Source organism: Plecotus auritus (assembly GCF_963455305.1).
Source record: "Plecotus auritus genome assembly, chromosome: 6".
Classification (NCBI taxonomy): Eukaryota; Metazoa; Chordata; class Mammalia; order Chiroptera; family Vespertilionidae; genus Plecotus; species Plecotus auritus.
This window is the reverse complement of record NC_137773.1, coordinates 131166839-131185946: the sequence shown is the minus strand read 5'-3', so window position 1 is coordinate 131185946 and position 19108 is coordinate 131166839. Positions and strand designations below refer to the sequence as shown.

The following is a 19108-nucleotide window of genomic DNA, read 5'->3' as shown; positions in this document are numbered from 1 at the left end:
CTTTTCTAGAATATATATATATATATATATATATATATATATATATATATATACATACACATACACACATATATATATATTCTATACATATTTAAAACCTGATTTTTTTGTTAATAGTGTACCTTGAACATCTTTTATTATAAAAAAATATAGCATAATATCATTATTACTGGCTGCATAGAATTAGCATTGGCTATACCTCAGTTTACTCAGTGAATCTAGATATTTGGATCACCTCCAGTTTTTTCCTCTTAAAAAAAAACCCATAGTGAACAATTTTAGCTGAATGTTTGTATCCATCCTTAATTATTTTCTTAAGATAAATAACTAGAATTAATAAGTAATTATAGGGAGATATTTTGAAACTATAAATATCCAGTTCTTGCCCTAACCCAGTGGTTGGCAAACTCATTAGTCAACAGAGTCAAATATCAAGTACAACAATTGAAATTTCTTTTGAGATCCGAAAACCGACTTCTGCGCATGGGTCACGAAGTTTCAATCGCACTGTACGTGCGCGCCTGCACATGGTATTTTGTGGAAGAGCCACACTCAAGGGGCCAAAGAGCCGCATGTGGCTTGCAAGCCACAGTTTGCCGACCACTTCCCTAACCAGTTTGGCTCAGTAGATAGAGCATCAGCCTGCGGACTCAAGGGTCCCAGGTTCGATTCCGGTCAAGAGCATGTACCTTGGTTGCGGGCACATACCCAGTAGGGAGTGTGCAGGAGGCAGCTGATCAATGTTTCTATCTCATTAATGTTTCTAACTCTCTATCCCTCTCTCTTCCTCTCTGTAAAAAATCAATAAAATATATTTTTTTAAAAAAATCCCGTTCTTTATCAAGCCCACTAATTTTCGCATTCATTGAAATTTTCTAACCCTATTATTCCTCTTATATTTATTAGTTGGCATTGTATTGTAAGGAAGAGCTTCCTCTTGTCCCCCCCCCTCCTTTTTAAAATATATTTTTATTGATTTCTGAGAGGGAGGGAGAAGGAGAGAGAGATGGAAACATCAGTGATGAGAGAGAATCATTGATCAGCTGCCTCCTGCACACCCCCTACTGGGGATGGAGCCCACACTCTGGGTATGTGCCCTGACCTGGAATTGAACCGTCACCTCCTGGTTCATAGGTCGATGTTCAACCACTGAGCCATGCTGGCCGGGCATTGTCCCTTTTTTTATTAAAATCTGTAGTGATCAAGGGTTTTTATTTATCCCTTGGGTTTCTTTTTGGGGTGAGGAAATGTTCTAAAATTAGATTGTGTGATAGTTGCACAACTCTGAATATACTGAAAACTATTGAACTGTACACTTTAAATAGAAGAATTGGGATGCTATGTGAATTATAATTCAGTAAAGCTATTAAAATGTCACCAGAAACCATTTTTATGCGATGGTCAAGAGAAACTTCATAATCAATTACCATATTTTCTTGGGCATACCCTTTCACCCCTCAACCCACTGGACCCCTGATCCCCAAATCTTTGCATAGCTCAGCTCCCTTGCATTTAAATTTTCATGGTACTTTTTTTGAGCTAATGGACATTGTAACACCTGTCTGGAGCCAGCTGGTTCATGTAACCAAAATTTCAGCACATATGAATACTTTCAGTCATTAATAATTTGTCTTACTCCCCACCCCACTTGGTTGACGTCAGTCCCCATCTCAAGAGGACACTGTGAGTCATCGCATGGCGTATTTCAGGAGAAGGACAGGAAAATTCATGTAGCTGCTTTGGGAAATGACCAAGTTCCCCAAAATGCTGCTTCTGCGTGTTTTCTGCTGTCATGCCCCCTGGCTGGGCACTGTGCAGCAGTGTGGAATGTTGGTAAAGCTGTGAATGAGGACACATTTATCTTGTCCCCACGTGACTGTTCTAGGATTTGGCTGTATTCTTTACCAATTTATACAGCAGGATAATAAAATCACTACTCCAGAAACTCAGACTTTCCATCACACTTTCGCTTGAACTAGGAGAATATATGTATCAAGCAGATGCCTTCTCTGTGAAGCTTGTCACATCAGTTACCCACTTCCTTTCATCCTTACTGTTTATGTTCCTTCTCCCATATAAAGGATGATGTACGGGTTGCTCATCTGATAACTGGGAATGCCATGTGTTTGGGGAATATCCTCACATTTGTATGCAGTGAAACACCAAGATGGTCTTAGACTCTGCATAACCAGATCCTGGTGTAAAAGGACCTACATGCTGATGCAAATAAATGTGACTTCCTTTTTTGTTTTGGCAGCACCCTTACATCTATCGGGTCACCTTTGCCACAGCTAACGAGTCCTCAGCATTGCTTATTAGGATGTTTAATGAAAAAGGCACTCTGAAGGACCTGATCTACAAGGTACTTGTGGTACAAGTTCATGGTCAGAAAGAAGTTTTCAAGTCCCTTTAGAACCTGTTATGGATGCTCTATCCCTGAGGTTCAGGAGCTGAGGGTGTTATTTTAAATTTATTTGGAATTTATTTTGATTCTAGTAATAAGAATTATCCAGTTTGGTTAAAAAGCATTCCTTTTTCCACATGAGGGAAGGTTTAATGATTATATCCATTGCATGGATTAATTTTAAAGTTGTGTCTTTCATTTAACAAAGCAATACCAAACTATCTCAAAGTTGGGGAAAAATTTTTTTAAATAATAGTGAGACATACTAACAGTATATAAGACTTTGGGGTCAGCTAAGGCCAAGACAGGCACATCTTCACTGGACTAGAGAGGGGACGAGACCCAGGTCAGCCTCTTTCTACCAGCTGCACGGACTGTTGTGCTTTAAAACCCACCTCCTGCACTCTGGCACCTCTGCTGAGCCCTGCCTGTGGGGGAGCCTGTGAGCAGATGACCTTTCTGCTGCTGCTCTCTTATGTGCTCTTTGTTTTTCTCCAAAGTCAAAACCAAAAGACCCCTTCCTAAAAAAGTACTGCAACCCTAAGAAGATTCAAGGCCTCGAACTCCAGCAAATAAAAACATATGGGCGGCAAATATTAGAGGTAAGAGGTGTTTAATTTTTAAGTTGCATTGGAATTTCACCCAGCATTCCAGTATTCTTTAAAAAATATTTTTCATTGATTTTTTTAGAAAGAGGAAATGAGAGAGATTGAAACATTGATGAGAGAGAAACATCATCGATCGGCTGCCTCTTGCACGCCCCCCATTGAGGATCAAACCTGAAACCCCAGGCATGTGCCCTGACCTCTTGGTTCATGGATGGATGCTTAACCACTGAGCCACTCGGGTCGGGCATGGAAAGTTTTTAAGCAATTTCCAAAATAGTTCAAGTTGTCTGATTGTTTATAAATTGATGACATTGCCATATTTTATCCCAAAAAAGCAAACATTTGGGACAAAGACTAATATAGAGCTATAAATTTCCAAAAAGCTTCGCTGCTGGAATCATGTCTGACTTTTAAGACTTTAACTATGTGGGCACCAACTTTTGTGTTATTTTGGTTGATCTTTATCTGTGTGCCAAGATTTTTTAAAAAATGTTTTTATTGATATCAGAGAGAGAGAGAGGAAGAGACAGATAGAAACATCAATGATGAGAGAGTATCATAGATTGGTTGCCCCCTACACGCCCCCTACTGGGGCCCGCATCCCTGGCATGTGCCCGGATCGGTAATTGAAACTACCTCCTGGTTCATAGGTTGACACTCAACCAGTGAGTCACGCTGGCTGAGCTGTGCCAAGATTCTTGATTTTGTTATATATATATATATAAAACCATGTGGCTCCCTTACAGAAGTGCAATTAGCATGAAAAGCCTTTCCCACATCACATCAGAGCAGTGTTCTCCAGGCTCTTTGATTGTGCAGCCCTATCAGCAAATACAATTTAAGCATAACCCCCTAGTGTTGCATATATTTAACTGTTATACTCATGTACTACTCTTAACATACTTTGTACATTGTACGTTAAGAATGAGATTAGAAACAAAACAAATAGAGAAGTTGTAATGCTTTTTTCGTTTCTCATGGACCGTCCTGGGCACTTTTACTACTAGGGGAGCCTCTGTTTATTGAGTGGCAGCTGAGAAGATTGCTTCATTTTGTGAGAGTCTGTCATGTGTTTCTGTTAATGAGCAGCCAAGTGTATTCTAAGGTGAGATTGGACCAGAGATGCTTCCAGTTCAGCCCCTTTCCCTGAACAACTCGCTGGAGCACTGACTTACTAGCTTTACTCCTCCAGGAGGAGGGTCCAGACTCTGCCCTGAAGGGGGCTTGGCCTGTTGGGATGAGAAAGTGCTTAAATAGAAGCCTTTGTCAGAAAGCTACTAACCCCAGACAGACGCAGCTGCTTCTCTGTTCTCTGGAAGCGAGGGAGCTTGGCATTGCGTCTCACAGCTGGAAAGCACTCAGCAGCAGCTTCTTCTAGAGGAGTAGATGAGGGGGCAGTTTTCTTTAGGAATCTTCCCAGTGATGGGTCAGATTTTGTTTCAGAATATATTGACTTAAAAAGCAAAGCTTAACCTATCTTATATCTGAATGAGTTGGGGGGAAATGTAACCTATACATATTTTTTAAAAGGTGCTCAAGTTTCTACATGACAAGGGATTCCCTTACGGGCATCTTCACGCCTCCAATGTGATGCTGGATGGAGACACTTGCCGGCTGCTGGACCTTGAGAATTCCTTATTGGGCCTTCCCTCCTTCTACCGATCTTACTTCTCACAATTCAGGAAAATCAATGTAAGTTGCTGAAAGTAATGAAACAGCAGGGGCTTTGAGGTATAAATTATCCCTGTGGCCAGGCCCCTTGACCTGCCCATGTAAGGAAAATGCATGAAGCGGTGAAAGGTGCAGCTGGGGTGGGCCATTCCTGTGGCCTGTTTCCCCCACAGAGCGTCACTGTATCTCCAAGGGGCTGAGCTGACGCAGTAGATGGGACAAGGAGGGGCATAGGATCCCTGACTGGAAGACCATGGAGGGAGGGACCAACACCTTGTGAGTTGCGTCTTCACTACCCACCAGGAGCGGGGTCATCCCAGGCCGTGTTTCTCAGGGGGAGCCGTGGGCAGGGCACTGGGACTCACAAAGCCAAACGGAACAGGGACATGCCGCTCTCTCTTTCCTTCCACAGACGTTGGAGAGTGTGGACGTCCACTGCTTTGGCCACTTACTGTATGAAATGACCTACGGACGGCCTCCGGACGCGGTGCCTGTAGACTCCTTCCCTCCGGCCCCGTCTATGGCTGTGGGTCAGTATAGGGTTTGGGGTGGGGGGGTCTTCTGGGCCCTGGTCGTCTGCAGAGCGACTCACCCCTTTTCCAGAGTCCAGGAAAGACCCAAAGGAAGTTGTCATGCTCCACAGCCAGAAATTCTTATCCAATTTGGAAGCAAACCAGTTCCGAGTCACTTACATGCTTTTCACTGAAATTTCAGATGGCTTGTCCCTTTGTCAGGCTCTCTGAGTCAGGGGAATTTTTGTAACGGGCATTAGACTCTTTATAGCAGGAGCATGTGGCCAGACTAAGTCTGATCTGGAAACAGAAGCCAGGATTAGGCCATTTGAAGCCATTCTTGAGAGTTCGGGCAGGTGTCAGGAGTCAGACCAGGGCTGGAGTGTACCCGCCAGGAACAGGGGGACCATGGGCAGCTACCTGGGCAATGGGAGCCTAGCAGGCCCAGAGCTAGGAAAGGTAGACAGGAAAGCAGACACTGGCAGTTGAATTCAGGAGCTCTCTCAGCATTACTTGAGGGACTGAGGAGAGCTGGGGACCAGCAGAGGCAGCGTTAGGAAGGAGGGATGGAGGAGCCGATAAAGACTCACCAGGCATCCTCTCATCCCCTCCACAGCCCGCTCAGAACTCACTGCTGGAGCACAGAGGGCAGGGCAGGGTAGCTCCTGGACTATGGAGCCTCGAGGTGTGCAAGTCAGCCCTCCACCAACTGCTAGTTTTGTGTTAAGTGAGTTGGTTCAAGACTCTTGAATCATGAGAACAGGCGCTGAGACTGCTGTGTGTTGAGTTTGCACAGCTGAAACTGAACAGGGACCTGAGTAGGAAAATCTGGCTGCTTGTTTATGTCAGCCAAGGTGTTGGGTGATGAGGCATCAACAATTGGCATTTTGCGTGCTGGTTTTGATTAAAAGCAGACAACCGGCAAAATGTCTTTCGAGCTCAGAATTCTTCTGTTTAGTGTTTACTTCTCTTTTCAGAGAGCAGTTTTAGGAATGATATCGTGAATCCTTCCTCCCATTGTCTTTGAAGTATATTTGGCTCTCTGTCGGTGTGTGGTTTCTAAACCGCTTAGTTTGAGTCATCGGCAGCCAGCGCTGCCAGTATCCCCTCCACACGTCCCCCATCTGTCTGCGAGGAGAGTTATGACGCTGTCCCGATCAGCCTGCAGACAGTTGTTGCAAAGCGATGTCAAACTTTTCATCACCCGGTGATTTGCCAGCGTGTTCTGTGGAACTAAAGTGTGTATCTGTTCATTTCAAGTGGCCGTGTTGGAGTCTACGCTGTCTTGTGAAGCCTGTAAAAACGGCATGCCTACCGTCTCCCGGCTCTTACAGATGCCGTAAGTGAATCGCACGCCTTGGTTATGTGCATGACTGGGTGAACACCGACCACTAACCCAAGTGCCTGGTGCCCTAGCAAAGACGCAGTTGTGGTCCTTGCTGACAGTCCTTGCAGCATGCTGTCACGACCTTTCCTTGTGGCCTGTGTGCTCCCTCAGGCTGACTGCTCTCCTTGGACAGCCTCGTTTGCGTGTCTCTCCCTGTCGATGTTAGCATTTTGTGTGTGTCCGGGTGGCAGCCCCCGCCTGGAGGGCCCTCTCACGCGGCTGTCCTTCAGGAGCCTGTTTCGGGCACCGCTGGGCCCAAGCTATGGCTTGTTCACGAGCCACTGGCCTTGGGGTCAGCCCTCTGTGAGGAGGGCGTGTGTTTCCGGCTGCCCGTTTACTCGTCTGTTCATTTTCTCACTGGGTGACGTTTACTAAACATCTGACATGGACCAGGCACTGTGCCAGGGCGTACCGCTCAGAGGACATTCCCTCTTACGTGGGGTGTGAATAGGTAGTTAGGGTGGTTGAAATAGTGCTTCGGGCCTTTCCTTTAGGTACATTTTCTGTCCCTTCATGGAGAGGCAGCGGGGGTGAAGAACGGTGTGTCACATCTGTTGCATCTACCCTAAGCCCTTCCTTGATTCACCGTCCCCAGCTTTAATAAACAAAGTCGCTCTCTCAAAAAAAAGAAAAAAAAAAAGAAGGGTTTGTTTGAGATTAGACGCACCTGGGGGTGGACCCAGCCTCACCACTTCTACTTGGGTGACCTTGGTCAAGTTCCCTAACCTCTGGAAGCTCAGTTTCCTCATCTGTACAATGGGGATAATAATAGTCCCCACTCACAGGGTTGTTGGAGGGTTTAATGAGAGGATTCCCAGTACTGTGCCTGGCACTTAATAAGTGCTTATTAAATGTTAATTGTGGTTAATATTGATTCAGCTTCTATTTTATGAGCATCACATGCCATGTGATACGCCCAGTGCTTGGTCTGCACCAGCTTGTTGTAAAAGGATCAAATGTGCTGAGGAAGCAATAATGGGAAATAGGCAGGGGACAGTGAGAGGTGCACACAGCGGAGTCCCGAGGGTATCGGGAAGTTCAGGTTCTTATAGAGCAGTGGTTCTCAACCTTTCTAATGCCGCGACCCTTTAATACAGTTCCTCATGTTGTGGTGACCCCCAACCATAAAATTATTTTCGTTGCTACTTCATAACTGTAATTTTGCTACTGTTATGAATCGTAATGTAAATATCTGTGTTTTCCGATGGTCTTAGGCTCTACAGCAGCGGTTCTCAACCTGTGGGTCCCGACCCAGAGGTTGAGAACCGCTAGCAGGGTCTCCTAAGACCATCGGGGGTCACCACAACATGAGGAACTGTATTAAAGGGTCGCGGCATTAGGAAGGTTGAGAACCATTGTTATAGAGGGTCTGCTAGAGCCCAGGCACTGTGCTAGGCCCTGGGGACGCCGTGAGGAACAGCAGCCCGAGTCCCTGTCCCGTGGCTGTGACAGCCACCGTTAATAATGGTGTGAACATGGGGAAGTAGATCCAGTTAGGGAAGCAAAGCAGTTCTCACGGGCTTTCAGGACAGAATGCATTTGTAGTTGGAGACAGCCTGTAACCATGTTCATTTACTTGGGCTTGTATTTCCTCCCAGTCCTCAGTTCTAAAGTGAGTCAAATAGTATTCCCTTACTTACGTCTTTCTGCCCTGTGGCCTTCAGCCTTGAGAATGGCACTTGGGGAGGTGTGCACTGTGTCCAGTTCAGATGTGTTGTCTGGGAATAAACGGACCAGGGCCCTGTGGGGAAAGGTTAGCCTGCCATCTCTCCGTGCCACATGGTTCCTGATGGTAAAGGGGAACTGGTCAAGGAAAGCCTCCCTCACAGACCTCCGGGTGCTGCCCACACAACTTCCACTCTCCGACCTGTTTTAGCCAAAACAGTTCAGAATTCCTCAGGCTGTAGTTTTTAATACATACTTTTGAAGAGAGAGTAGATCTGCTCTAAAAGCTGCTATTTCTTTTTAAGAGAGCAAGAAACACTACTTTTCTTAAAAGAAAATTATTTTCTCGTTAGATTCTAATCAGAGCAATTCCTTTCTACTTTCTTGCATGTTTTTATGTTAATGAGTTCTAGAATAAATTTTATCCTCCTCTGGGACTAGAAAAAGGAGGGGGACAGTTATTTTATCTGGAAATATCTACTGCATATATTAAGTGTATATTAATTTACTGTACAGCATGAAAGGGTTAACCTCCTGTACGCAGCTGACCCAGTGCCCTGGAAACGAGTGGGGTTTTCCTACGGCCTCGCTGGGTGCCCGTGAACGTTTTGAGTGTGTTATAAACATGAAATGGTGGGTTGGGCCAGGCCTGGGGGATGTGGGACTTTGTGGCTACAGATGTCTGTTTCTGCTTTGATCATCTTCAGAGGGTGCACCTGTTTTAAGAAAGATTTTGTTTTTGTGTTTTCCTTCTCCTTACAGATTATTCAGTGATGTTTTACTAACCACTTCTGAAAAACCACAGTTTAAGGTAAAGCAAATCATATCATGCTTTGGTTTATGACACAAATTAACTTTGAAAGTGAGCACTTTTTAATTAAAAAAGAGAAGGTCTAGTACTTGCAATAAAGAAAATTGGAAAACAATCTAAATGTCCTATAATTAGAGAATAATTTAATAATTCATACTGCATCTAGTTGATAACGTATTTTTATGTAATGAAAGTAAAATTTACCAAGACATCGCAGTAGCATGGAAAATGATTATTATTTGGGCCAAGTGGGGGAAGGGTATAAATACAGCGTATAAAAAATGCTGTCAGCCTGAAGGAGGTGTCCTGGGAAGTGGTGTGTGTGATGTGGAGCATGGAGGGGCTTTGGAACCCCAAGCACCAGGTTGATGCCTTACTTTGCTTTTTAAATAACAGCCGTTTATCTAAGAAGGGTTTCTCAGCCACGGCATTTGACATATTTGGCCAGGTAGTTCTTTGTTATAGGGGGCTGTCCTGTGCATTGTAGGATATTAAGCACCATACCTATCCTGCAACCACTAGATGTGAGTAGTACTCCCCCTGCACCCCACACACTGTGACTATCAAAAATGCCTCCAGCCTTGGCCAGGTGGCTCAGTTGGTGGGAGCGTCATCCCCTACACCAAAGGTTTCGGGTTAGATTCCTGGTCAGGGCACATATCTAGGTTGCGGGTTTGATCCCCAGTCGAGGCACATATAGGAGGCAACTGATCAATGTCTGTCTCTCCCTCTCTCCTTCCTTGCCTCCCTCCCTCCCTCTCTCTAAAATCAATAAACATATCCTTGGGTAAGGATAAAAACATGCCTGTCAGATGTCCCCTAGAAAGGGGAGGGGACAAAATCACCCCCATTTGAGAGCCACCTTTGGGTCTGCATTTACTCATTGTGTGGGGCTGATGGGTAATGCCATTTACTGTCATTGGGCAACTGAGACCATCTACGTGAACACCCAATTTAGGGCCTGGCCGTCCGCAGTGCTCACTGTTAGTATCGTTTTAGGTAGTAGAATGAAGGGGAATTCTCTTTTCCTCTTTATAGTCCCCAAGAATATGTAATACTCTTATGATGAAATTAAATTTAGAAAAAAAGAAAAAAACCAAAACAAGGTGGGCTCAGAAGATTATATAGGTGCCAGACACTTTTCTGTCTTTTTTTTTTTTTTACCAGTTAGAGGAGTTCTGACAATAATAGCTTCTTTAGATCTGAAGTAGGGAATAAAAACATAAATGTATCTCTTTATTGAATCTCCTCAGAAAATGTATTCAGCCTTGTGAATAACTGCTCTCACTCAACTCTGATGGTCCAGCCCAAAGATTACATCAGACCTCGCTCTTCCCCTAAGCCGGAGAGTCTCTGGCCAGAGACAGTGTGATTTTAAAAGCCAGCATTAATTTCCTGCAGTGCATTTCCTCTGGAAAGATACACAAGAAACGCTGACATTGGTTGGTTGCCTCCAAGGAGGGGAACTAGGTGGGAGACTTTACTGTGTATACACCCTTTTATAGTTTTGACTTGTGAACCACATGACTGTGTTACCTACTTAAAACTTGTTTTAAGTTTATATTTTTTAAAGAATAATAGAGATAAAAAGCATGACCTGGGCCCTAGCTGATTTGGCTCAGTGGATAGAGCGTCAGCCTGCAGACTGAGGGGTCCCAGGTTCGATTCCGGCCAAGGGCACATGCCTGGGTTGCGGGCTCGATCCCCAGTCGGGGTCGTACAGGAGGCAGCCAATCAATGATTCTCTCTCATCAATGATATTTCTATCTCTCTCTCTTCCTCTCTAAAATCAATAAAATATATTAAAAAAAAAAAAAAAAAGCATGACCTGGGTGTCTGTTTTCCAGGCCTGAGCTCTCATGGTTTGAAAACTAATAAATTAGAAAATGAGAGGCTCAGAAGCTTCCCGGGCTGTAAAGAGTATCTTTCAGCAGGAAAAGGTTAATCTTGTGAAATCCAGAAAGTAAATCTTTAACAGAGAAAATCCCTCTGAAGTAATAAAATATTATAATTATTTGAATTTGTTCCAATAAGTTTTATACATTTTTATTTTTAATCATGATAAAATGTAAAATTTATCCTCTTAGCCGTTTTTAAGTAGTACTCACATTGTTGTGTTGAATGGAACTCTAGAGCTTTTTTTTCTTGCAAACTCAACCTCTAGACTAATTGACTGACAGCTGCCCATCCCTCCTCCCCCAGCCTTGGCAAACACAGTTCTACTGTTGGCTTCCAAGATTTTGACAACTCTAAGTATCTCATAAAGTGGAATCATAAAGTATTTGTGTGACTGGCTTATTTTACTCAGCATAATGTTATTAAATTTTATTCATATTATAGCATGTGACAGGATTTCTTTTTTTGAGCTGAGTAATATTCCCTTATGTGTACTATTATATACCACATTTTGTTAATCCACTTATCTGTTGATGGGCATCCCACCTCTTGGCTGTTGTGAATAATGCTGCAATGAACATGGTGTTTGCTTCGATCATGTTTTCAATCCCTTTGGATATATACCTAGAAGTTTCTGGGTCATATACAACTTCTATTTTTAGATTTATTTTGAGCAATTTCCATACTATTTCCCATAGCAGCTGGACCATTTTACATTCCCACCATTGGTGCACCAGGGTTCCAGTTTTTCCACATCCTCACCAACACTTGTTGTTTTCTGGTTTTTTAATAGTGATGATTTTAATGTGAGTGAGGTGATATCTCATTGTGGTTTTGATTTGCATTTCTCTAATTATTAGAGATGTTGATCATCTTTTCACGTGCTTGTTGGCCACATGTGTCTTTTCTTTGGAGAAATATCTATTCAGGCCCTTTGCCCATTTTTTTTTTCCTTTGATTTTCTGTCCTTTTTTTTTTTTTCAGCTTTATTGTGGTATAATCAATTTTTTGTGACAAGTCCGTATTTTAAATTTGCTTATGTTTCTGTTGTTTAGTTATAGGAGTTCTTTATATATTCTGGATATCAATCCCTTATCAGATATATGATTTCCAATCATTTCCTCCCATCCCTAGGTTGCCTTTTCACTCTCATTGTTTCCTTTGATGTGCAGGAGTTTTAAGTTCGATGTGGTCCCATTTGTCTATTTTAGCTTTTGTTGCCTGAGCTTTCGGTGTCCTCTCCAAGAAATCATTGCCAAATCCAGTATCATGAAGCCTTTCCTTTATGCTTTCTTCTTGGAGTTTTATAGTTTTAGGTCTTCAATCCAACTTTGAGTTAATTTTTGTATGTGGTGTAGGGTTCATTCTTTTCCTTGTAGATATCCAATTTTCCCAGCATCATTTATTGCAAAAACTGTCCTTTCCCCATTGTGTGCTTTGGGCACCCTTGTCAAAGATCATTTGATCAGATGCATGAGGGTTTATTTTTAGGCTCTCTGTTCTGTTCCATTGTCTGTATGTCTTTTTTTATGCCAGTATCACACTGTTTTGTTTCCTGTAACTTTGAAATATGTTGTGAAATCAGGAAGTGTCAGGCCTTCAATTTTTATCTTCTTTTTAAGATTGTTTTGGTAATGTAGGGTCCCTTGAGGATTAGTGAAATACTTGAAGCATACATCGTATCTGTTTTTGTGTTCATGTTTTATTTATTGATAAGAAATGCTAATGAGCTGAGTGTGTGGGGGATACCAGAAGTGGCCAGGACAGGATTCAAGTGGACAACTTGTAACTGATTTCATTCCAGATGCCCTCCCTCTTGATAACCAATCGTTCCTTCTCTAAAACCAGGATTTGGGAGAATCTCCAGCCGTTTTCCTCAATAAATTATCTACTTTCTCTTTCAGATCCCCACAAAGTTAAAAGAGGCTTTGAGAATTGCCAAAGAATGTATAGAAAAGAGACTAATTGAAGAACAGAAACAGGTAAATCTCGCATAGTTCCTCATTGCTCTTTGATCTGTAAGTATTGTCACCCTCTGCCTGGAATTCCTGGTGATTCACTCTTTTTTTTTTGGTAATACTTACCCCTGAGGAGTGAGGATATTTTTTCCATTGCTTTTTAGAGAGAGTGAAAGGGATAGGGGTTGAGAGAGAAGAGAGAGAGAAACATCAACGTGAGAGACACATTGATGGGTTGCCTCCTGTTCGTGCCCAGACCAGGGTCAGGGATTGAACCCACAACCCAGGCACATGCCCTTGAATCGTATCCACAACCCTTCGGTCCGTGGGTTGGTGTTCTAACCACTGATCAACCCAGCCAGGACCAGTGATTACTTTTAACTGATTGTTCATGTCACAAGCATTTCTTGCATACTTGCTCTGAACCAGGCTCCAGGCTCAGTGCTGTGAGGCAACTGAATCCTTCACTGTCCTTCCTTGAGGAGCTCAGCCTGTTGGGAAATAAGCAGATCCATAAAGGATGGTCATCCTTTATGATTGGGACAGGCTGGGTCATGGTGGGCATGCCTGGTCCGTGCTCAGAGGTGCTGGGGACCACACTCATCTTCTGTGTGAGAGAGGCGGGGAGGAACTGAGGGAAGTGAGGAAGGTCTTCACCCCTAGGCATACCCTTCTCCCAGGCATCCAGACCAGACCTTGGAGCAGGGGAAGACTTTTCATCCAGACAATTCGATTTGGCAAAACATGGTAGGTTTCCGTTGGTGTCGGATACGCTTACATTTGTGGCGAATTGCGTTCTCTTTTAGATTCACCAGCATCGAAGACTGACAAGAGCTCAGTCGCACCATGGATCTGAAGAAGAAAGAAAGAAGAGGAAGATTTTAGCTCGAAAGGTAAGCCTGCGGTCTCTGTGTGGAGAAGGTTCTGGTTCCACCTGAAGAAAGTTCTAGGCCAGTGGTCGGCAAATTGCGGCTCGCGAGCCACATGCGGCTCTTTGGCCCCTTGAGTGTGGCTCTTCCACAAAATACCACGGCCTGGGCGAGTCTATTTTGAAGAAGTGGCGTTAGAAGAGGTTTAAGTTTAAAAAATTTGGCTCTCAAAAGAAATTTCAATCGTTGTACTGTTGATATTTGGCTCTGTTGACTAATGAGTTTGCCGACCACTGCTCTAGGCTAACAGTGCACATTTAGTTCAGGGCAGATTTTGTGCTATATCTCCTTGAAGGCCAAAACTAGGTGCAGGTGACTGGTTCGCAGCTTTAAAAAGGAGCGACATAACATCAGGAAAGAAATGGGCCATACGTTTCCTGGCTTGCTGGGCTGATGATGGCCGAATGTACCTGGGGGCAGTGATTGGCCCGAGATGATAGTCAGCAGGGTTGTGGTTATTTTCCCCTTTGGTTTTGGCTTGTGACTTCTCCTCGGTATTAAGTTACAAGGCCGAATATGACCTTGTGTGTGGATAGTTGAACTGCGTGCCTAGAAAATATTTTTATCATAACTCTCAGCTTCAGTGTGTTTACTCTTTGCTTTTCCCCCCCCTTTCTCTTTTTACTTTTAAAGAAGTCAAAACGATCTGCTATTGAAAATAGTGAAGATCATTCAGCAAAATATAGCAACTCCAATAATTCAGGTAACTGGTTATAGATTGTAGAGGAACCAGCACCCAAAGGCCAGGACCAAGGGTCTGTAGTTGGTTGGGTGGTCTTGGGTTCTGGTAGCCAGAGTGTGGTGACAAATGAAGAAAACAAAAGCATTCTGTCCCTAATGAAGGATGTGGCAGCATCATGGCTCACAGAACTCAAATGCTGGAAGGGACCTCAGAGGTCACTGGGTCAGCAGCCTCTTCACTAAAGGCGGGCTCCATAGTGTGTGGGATGGCAGAAAGCATCATTCCAGAAGGGCCCGCCCCAGGCGGTGAGAGAGCACTGTCCTGAGCTGGCAGTCATCCCCGCCACTCCTGGCTGCCCCTCTCCCACCCCCACAGACTTTGGGCCTCAATGTCCCCATCTCTGGAAATTAGGGCCAAATTGATGATCCCTTGAGACCTTCCAGTTCTCCTATCCATAAATCAGCTTGAGCTTAGCCCTGGAAGGCCAAGGGAACGGGGAGGTTGCTTTAGGCTCAGAAATAGCTTCATATACTTTTTAAAAAAATCCTCACCCAAGAATATGTTTTTTTTCTTTGTTTTATTGATTTTAGAGAGAGACAGAAACATCGATGTGAGAGAGAAACATCAATCAGTTGCCTCCCTTATGTGCCCTGACTGTGGGTTGAACCCGCAACCTAAGTATGTGCCCTTCTTAGGAATCAAACCGATGCTCTGACCAGCCAAGCCACCAGCAGGGCTAGCTGCATATGCTTTAAGGCAGGAGGAGGGCCTAGCAGAGAGAGAGAAACTTAACATGCAAGAGAGAGAGTAATGGGGTGAAAGGCCTAAAAGGCCCAGGACTCAGCATCAAGAGCCCAGCCATCAGTCTCAGCCTTGGAGGAAGCCTATCCATCTCTTCCTGGAGCCAGGAGCCAGGAGGGGCAGGTGAAAAGGTAGAGGCATTTAAAGGTGGAAGGAAGGGAGGAAATTGAGAGTGTTCACAGTTCATGCCTTCCTGGGTCTTCTCCGGCAAGCCAGGGAGGAGGGCCTCTGCGGGGGGGGGGGGGGGGGGGGGGAGGTGGCACACAGGCAGACTAGCCCCAGCCAGAGAATGCAGGTGGTGTGGGCGGAGCTGGGAATTAGAAGAGTTGGGGGAAGAGTGGACTCCACAAAGAAGGTGAGAATCAGCTGACACCACTGCCTGCGGAGTCCAGGCCAGAAAAGGGCGGCGGGTGGGGGTGGGGTGGGGTAGGGAGGCTAGAAGGAAGGAGAAAGAGGGAGGCCAGGCCCTGGAGGACCCAGTGAGGACCCAGGCAGGCTGCACTTGTGTGGAGGCTGAGAGGGGAGAGGGGCTGGAGGACGTTGTGGCCTGTGACTAATTCCATAGTTGGAGGTCTATTTTCTCCATGGTGGATGGGATGGACATGGCCAGTCCCTATCGTCCCTAGGACCCATGTCTCCAACCAGCATGTCTGACTGGTGGTCCGTCTGTGCAGCAGCCAATTTCTTACAAAGCAGAGAAAGCCTGACTGTGTTTTCCACCTTCCTGAGGCAACTGCCTGCCTGCAAGGCCCTGTGCCAGATGCAGCAGATGGGATCCCGGGGGCTCCAAGGCAGCCGTGCCCTCGGGAGTTTAGGAGAGCAAACAGCAGTTGATGGAAATGGGCAGATCTTCTCCACATCCCACGGGAACCACAAGTTCAGTCTTCTCCCCATTGCCATCTGGGTTGGCACTGCCAAGCAGTAGGAAACAGGGTGGGCTGAGCTTTACCTCCTTTTCCAGTGAAACGCCTCAGTTTGTAGGGTGGTGAGAGAAAAGTGGAAATAGTGGAAAGAAGGGTGTGCGGTGGGACATTTCTCCTTGTGCCCAGTGCCCATGCCATGTCAGCATGTCCTGTGGGTAGCGGGTGAGGGGATGGTGCAGGCTTCCCCAGATCAGCTAGCGGTTTCTCGGGCATGATCACAGCCCTCCCCCAGCTGTGGTTAACCCCTCTGTGTGGGGGAGGCGGCTCATGTGGGAACCTCTGTCTGCTCATTGGGCTACTTCCATGTGAGGCCCGCAGGGTGTATTCTGGGGGTTGCTGAGCACTGGGGAGATGCTGAGAATGTGAGAATATTTGAAATACAGCAGGGGTGACTGGGTACAGAAAATGCATGCAACATAGGGGCATATGCACATTGTTTTAATGTAAATAAGGGTATTCATTGAATTTTGGGTAAGAAAAGACCAGGAAATCCACACACTGAATAGGCTGCCCCTACCTAACGGAATGTACCTGCAGATGAAATGGAGCTTGTACACAGCATTGCTGGGTAGATGCTGTGGGCTCTCTCCCCTCCTTAGACTGCCCGCACCTCTCTGGCCCTGACTGCTGAGGCACTGTCGTTTGTCATCCGTTACCAGGGAAGGGGCTTGGGTCAGGAAGAGGGGCTGCAGCCAAATGCATAGCTGGTGGCTTTGCAGAGTTGGTTCCAAATGAGCAAGCTGTGGGGAGCAGCGCAGCCCTAACCTAGCCCTGTGCTGGCGTGGGAGCCTGTGGGCCCAGGTCCAGGCCCTGAATTCTTTGTCCCTCCTCAACTTTAGGCACAAGGCGCCCACTAAGCCCCGGGCAGATTCTCCGACAGTGGTGGCGCCCAACTCGGGCCACATTCCAGTTGTCTTTCTTTAGTCCCCACACGCGTTTCTGTGTTTTCTCTTAGCAGGATCTGGGGCCAGCTCACCTCTCACATCTCCGTCCTCGCCGACTCCACCCTCTACAGCAGGTTAGTGATGGAGACAAAGTAGCCTGCTCCCTCCTGCTCTCCCCCCACAGGGCCCAGCTGTCTCTTCTCACCTGCGCCCAAGCCTTTCAGGGTAGTGCCGGTGGTCTCTCCAGAGAACCGGGGGAGTGCACGTTAGCAGTGTCATTGGGAGAGCAGAGGGTCTGCATTTACAGACTCTGGTCTCCTGGGAATGCAGTGGTTGGTTTCGGGATCACTAGCCACCCTCTACCCCAGGCTGCTCTCTCTCTGCCGAAAAGCCGCCTGCAGGGCTCCTCAGATTAGAGCTCCTCTGGGCACAGGCTCTGGGTACACGTGGCTGAACACAGCAGTTGCAGCGCCGCCCGGGCCCTGTCCTTCCCCAGCGCTCTCCTCAGGGAACCCAGCCATTATGTGGGTTTTGTCACAGAGCAAAACTGGGGAGACGCCCAGGTGTGGGAGGGGAATAGCCGCCGCTGTTCTGGGTTCCTGATAACTTGGTCATCCGGGTGGTCTGGGGCTAGCCTTCGTGTCACCTGTGAATTAAATCAGATACTACGAGTTTTGTTGGGAAAATGTAGAAAAATGTCATCTCAGGAATATTTATAGAAGTCTCTAATTCTGTGGTGTGGCCTCATAATGCTAGCTCTGCTTTCGTTTTGAACTACTATCTCTCTCCTCATCATTTTATAAGCCCCATAAAAACACACTGGAGTCCCAGTATCTCGTTTGTTCTTAAATGAGCCAGATGTTCTAGATGCCAGAGGAGCTGTCTGCCCCTCAGCTTGCCGTGTGCGGGGAGCGGCTGCAGCTGCCTGAAGGGGGTCGTTGGCTGGGGTTGATGTGTGAGCTGACACCAGCATATGCAGTAGGTTTAAGGCGGCACCCGGGAGCTGCCACGCACAGCACTGCTCGAGAGCTCTCCCATGCTTCTCTCTGACCTTCCTGAAAATGGCGAGCACGGGTAGGGGGACTGGTTGGAGCAGCTCACGTCTGGCCGAGGGTGTCGTCCTGGCTGGCAGAGGATGGTGGCTGGCAGCTCGCTGCCCGAGCGTGCTGGAGCCAGCACCTATTTGAGTAGCAAAGTACCCGGCTCGTGGGGATGATGTTCTTTCCCCCGTCTGACTTTGTCAGCAGATTTTCATAAGAAAGCCCCCAAATATTGATCAAGACAGGAAATAGACTCTTTCTTTTGTAGAGGTGACCTGTGTAGGCGGGTCAGAAATTTCTGGAGATTTTCTGCCCAGATCATGTTGAGCCACTTTCTCGTAGACAGGATGTGCCTTTCACACCACAAGGCGTAGTAAGGACAGTGCGGAGAATGGATAGTGAGGCTCCTGAGCCCCCCTTTAACAAAGGCGGTGCCTGTTTAGAGGGCAGAGCACTCGCGCGTGCACTGGGTGTGGTCCTGGGAAGTTAGTGCTGGTTCTCATGTTTAAATGTCTTGGGGAATTCAGTCTATTTGGATTTTTGTTGCTGTTAATCCTCTCATTTACCTGTGGTTTGAAGGGAACCATCTCCTACATAGCAGGTTTGCACGAGAGGGGGTAATGTTTAGAATGAGAGGAGAAGGAAAAGAAGAATCTTGTAATTAGAGTTGATGTTGGAAAAACTGAGGAGAGTGGGAGCAGTTGGGGGGCTTCACTTCAAGATAGATCTCCCCACAGATTTGATAATATCTATCTTGAAGGGGAGTCCTGAGCATTCAGAGGGAAAACACAAGTGAGGCCCCAGGCACAAGGCCTGGCAGACATGAGACATTCCCAGCAAACATTGCCTCCTCCTTCCCTTTATCTTCTTTAATATTTTGTTGATGGCCCCCAAAGACTCTACTCTGACCTCTGCTGGGCATTTATTGTAATGCAGA

At 45.9% G+C, this 19108-nt stretch overlaps 1 protein-coding gene across 15 annotated transcripts in view; it reads left to right on the top strand.

Moving 5' to 3' along the window:
- PXK (PX domain containing serine/threonine kinase like) overlaps positions 1-19108 on the top strand; it is a 79536-nt gene that overhangs the window by 49771 nt on the left and 10657 nt on the right. For 8 of the 15 annotated variants that reach the window (XM_080674211.1, XM_080674223.1, XM_080674224.1 and 5 more), the window contains exons 8-17: positions 2258-2362; positions 2905-3006; positions 4543-4704; positions 5096-5213; positions 6456-6534; positions 9010-9058; positions 12859-12936; positions 13719-13805; positions 14475-14544; positions 17203-17265. In XM_080674211.1, the coding sequence (XP_080530337.1) occupies positions 2258-2362; positions 2905-3006; positions 4543-4704; positions 5096-5213; positions 6456-6534; positions 9010-9058; positions 12859-12936; positions 13719-13805; positions 14475-14544; positions 17203-17265 (913 nt within the window). The remainder of the gene's footprint in view (positions 1-2257; positions 2363-2904; positions 3007-4542; positions 4705-5095; positions 5214-6455; positions 6535-9009; positions 9059-12858; positions 12937-13718; positions 13806-14474; positions 14545-17202; positions 17266-19108) is intronic. The other 7 variants (XM_080674218.1, XM_080674215.1, XM_080674212.1 and 4 more) reach the window with 1 other exon arrangement.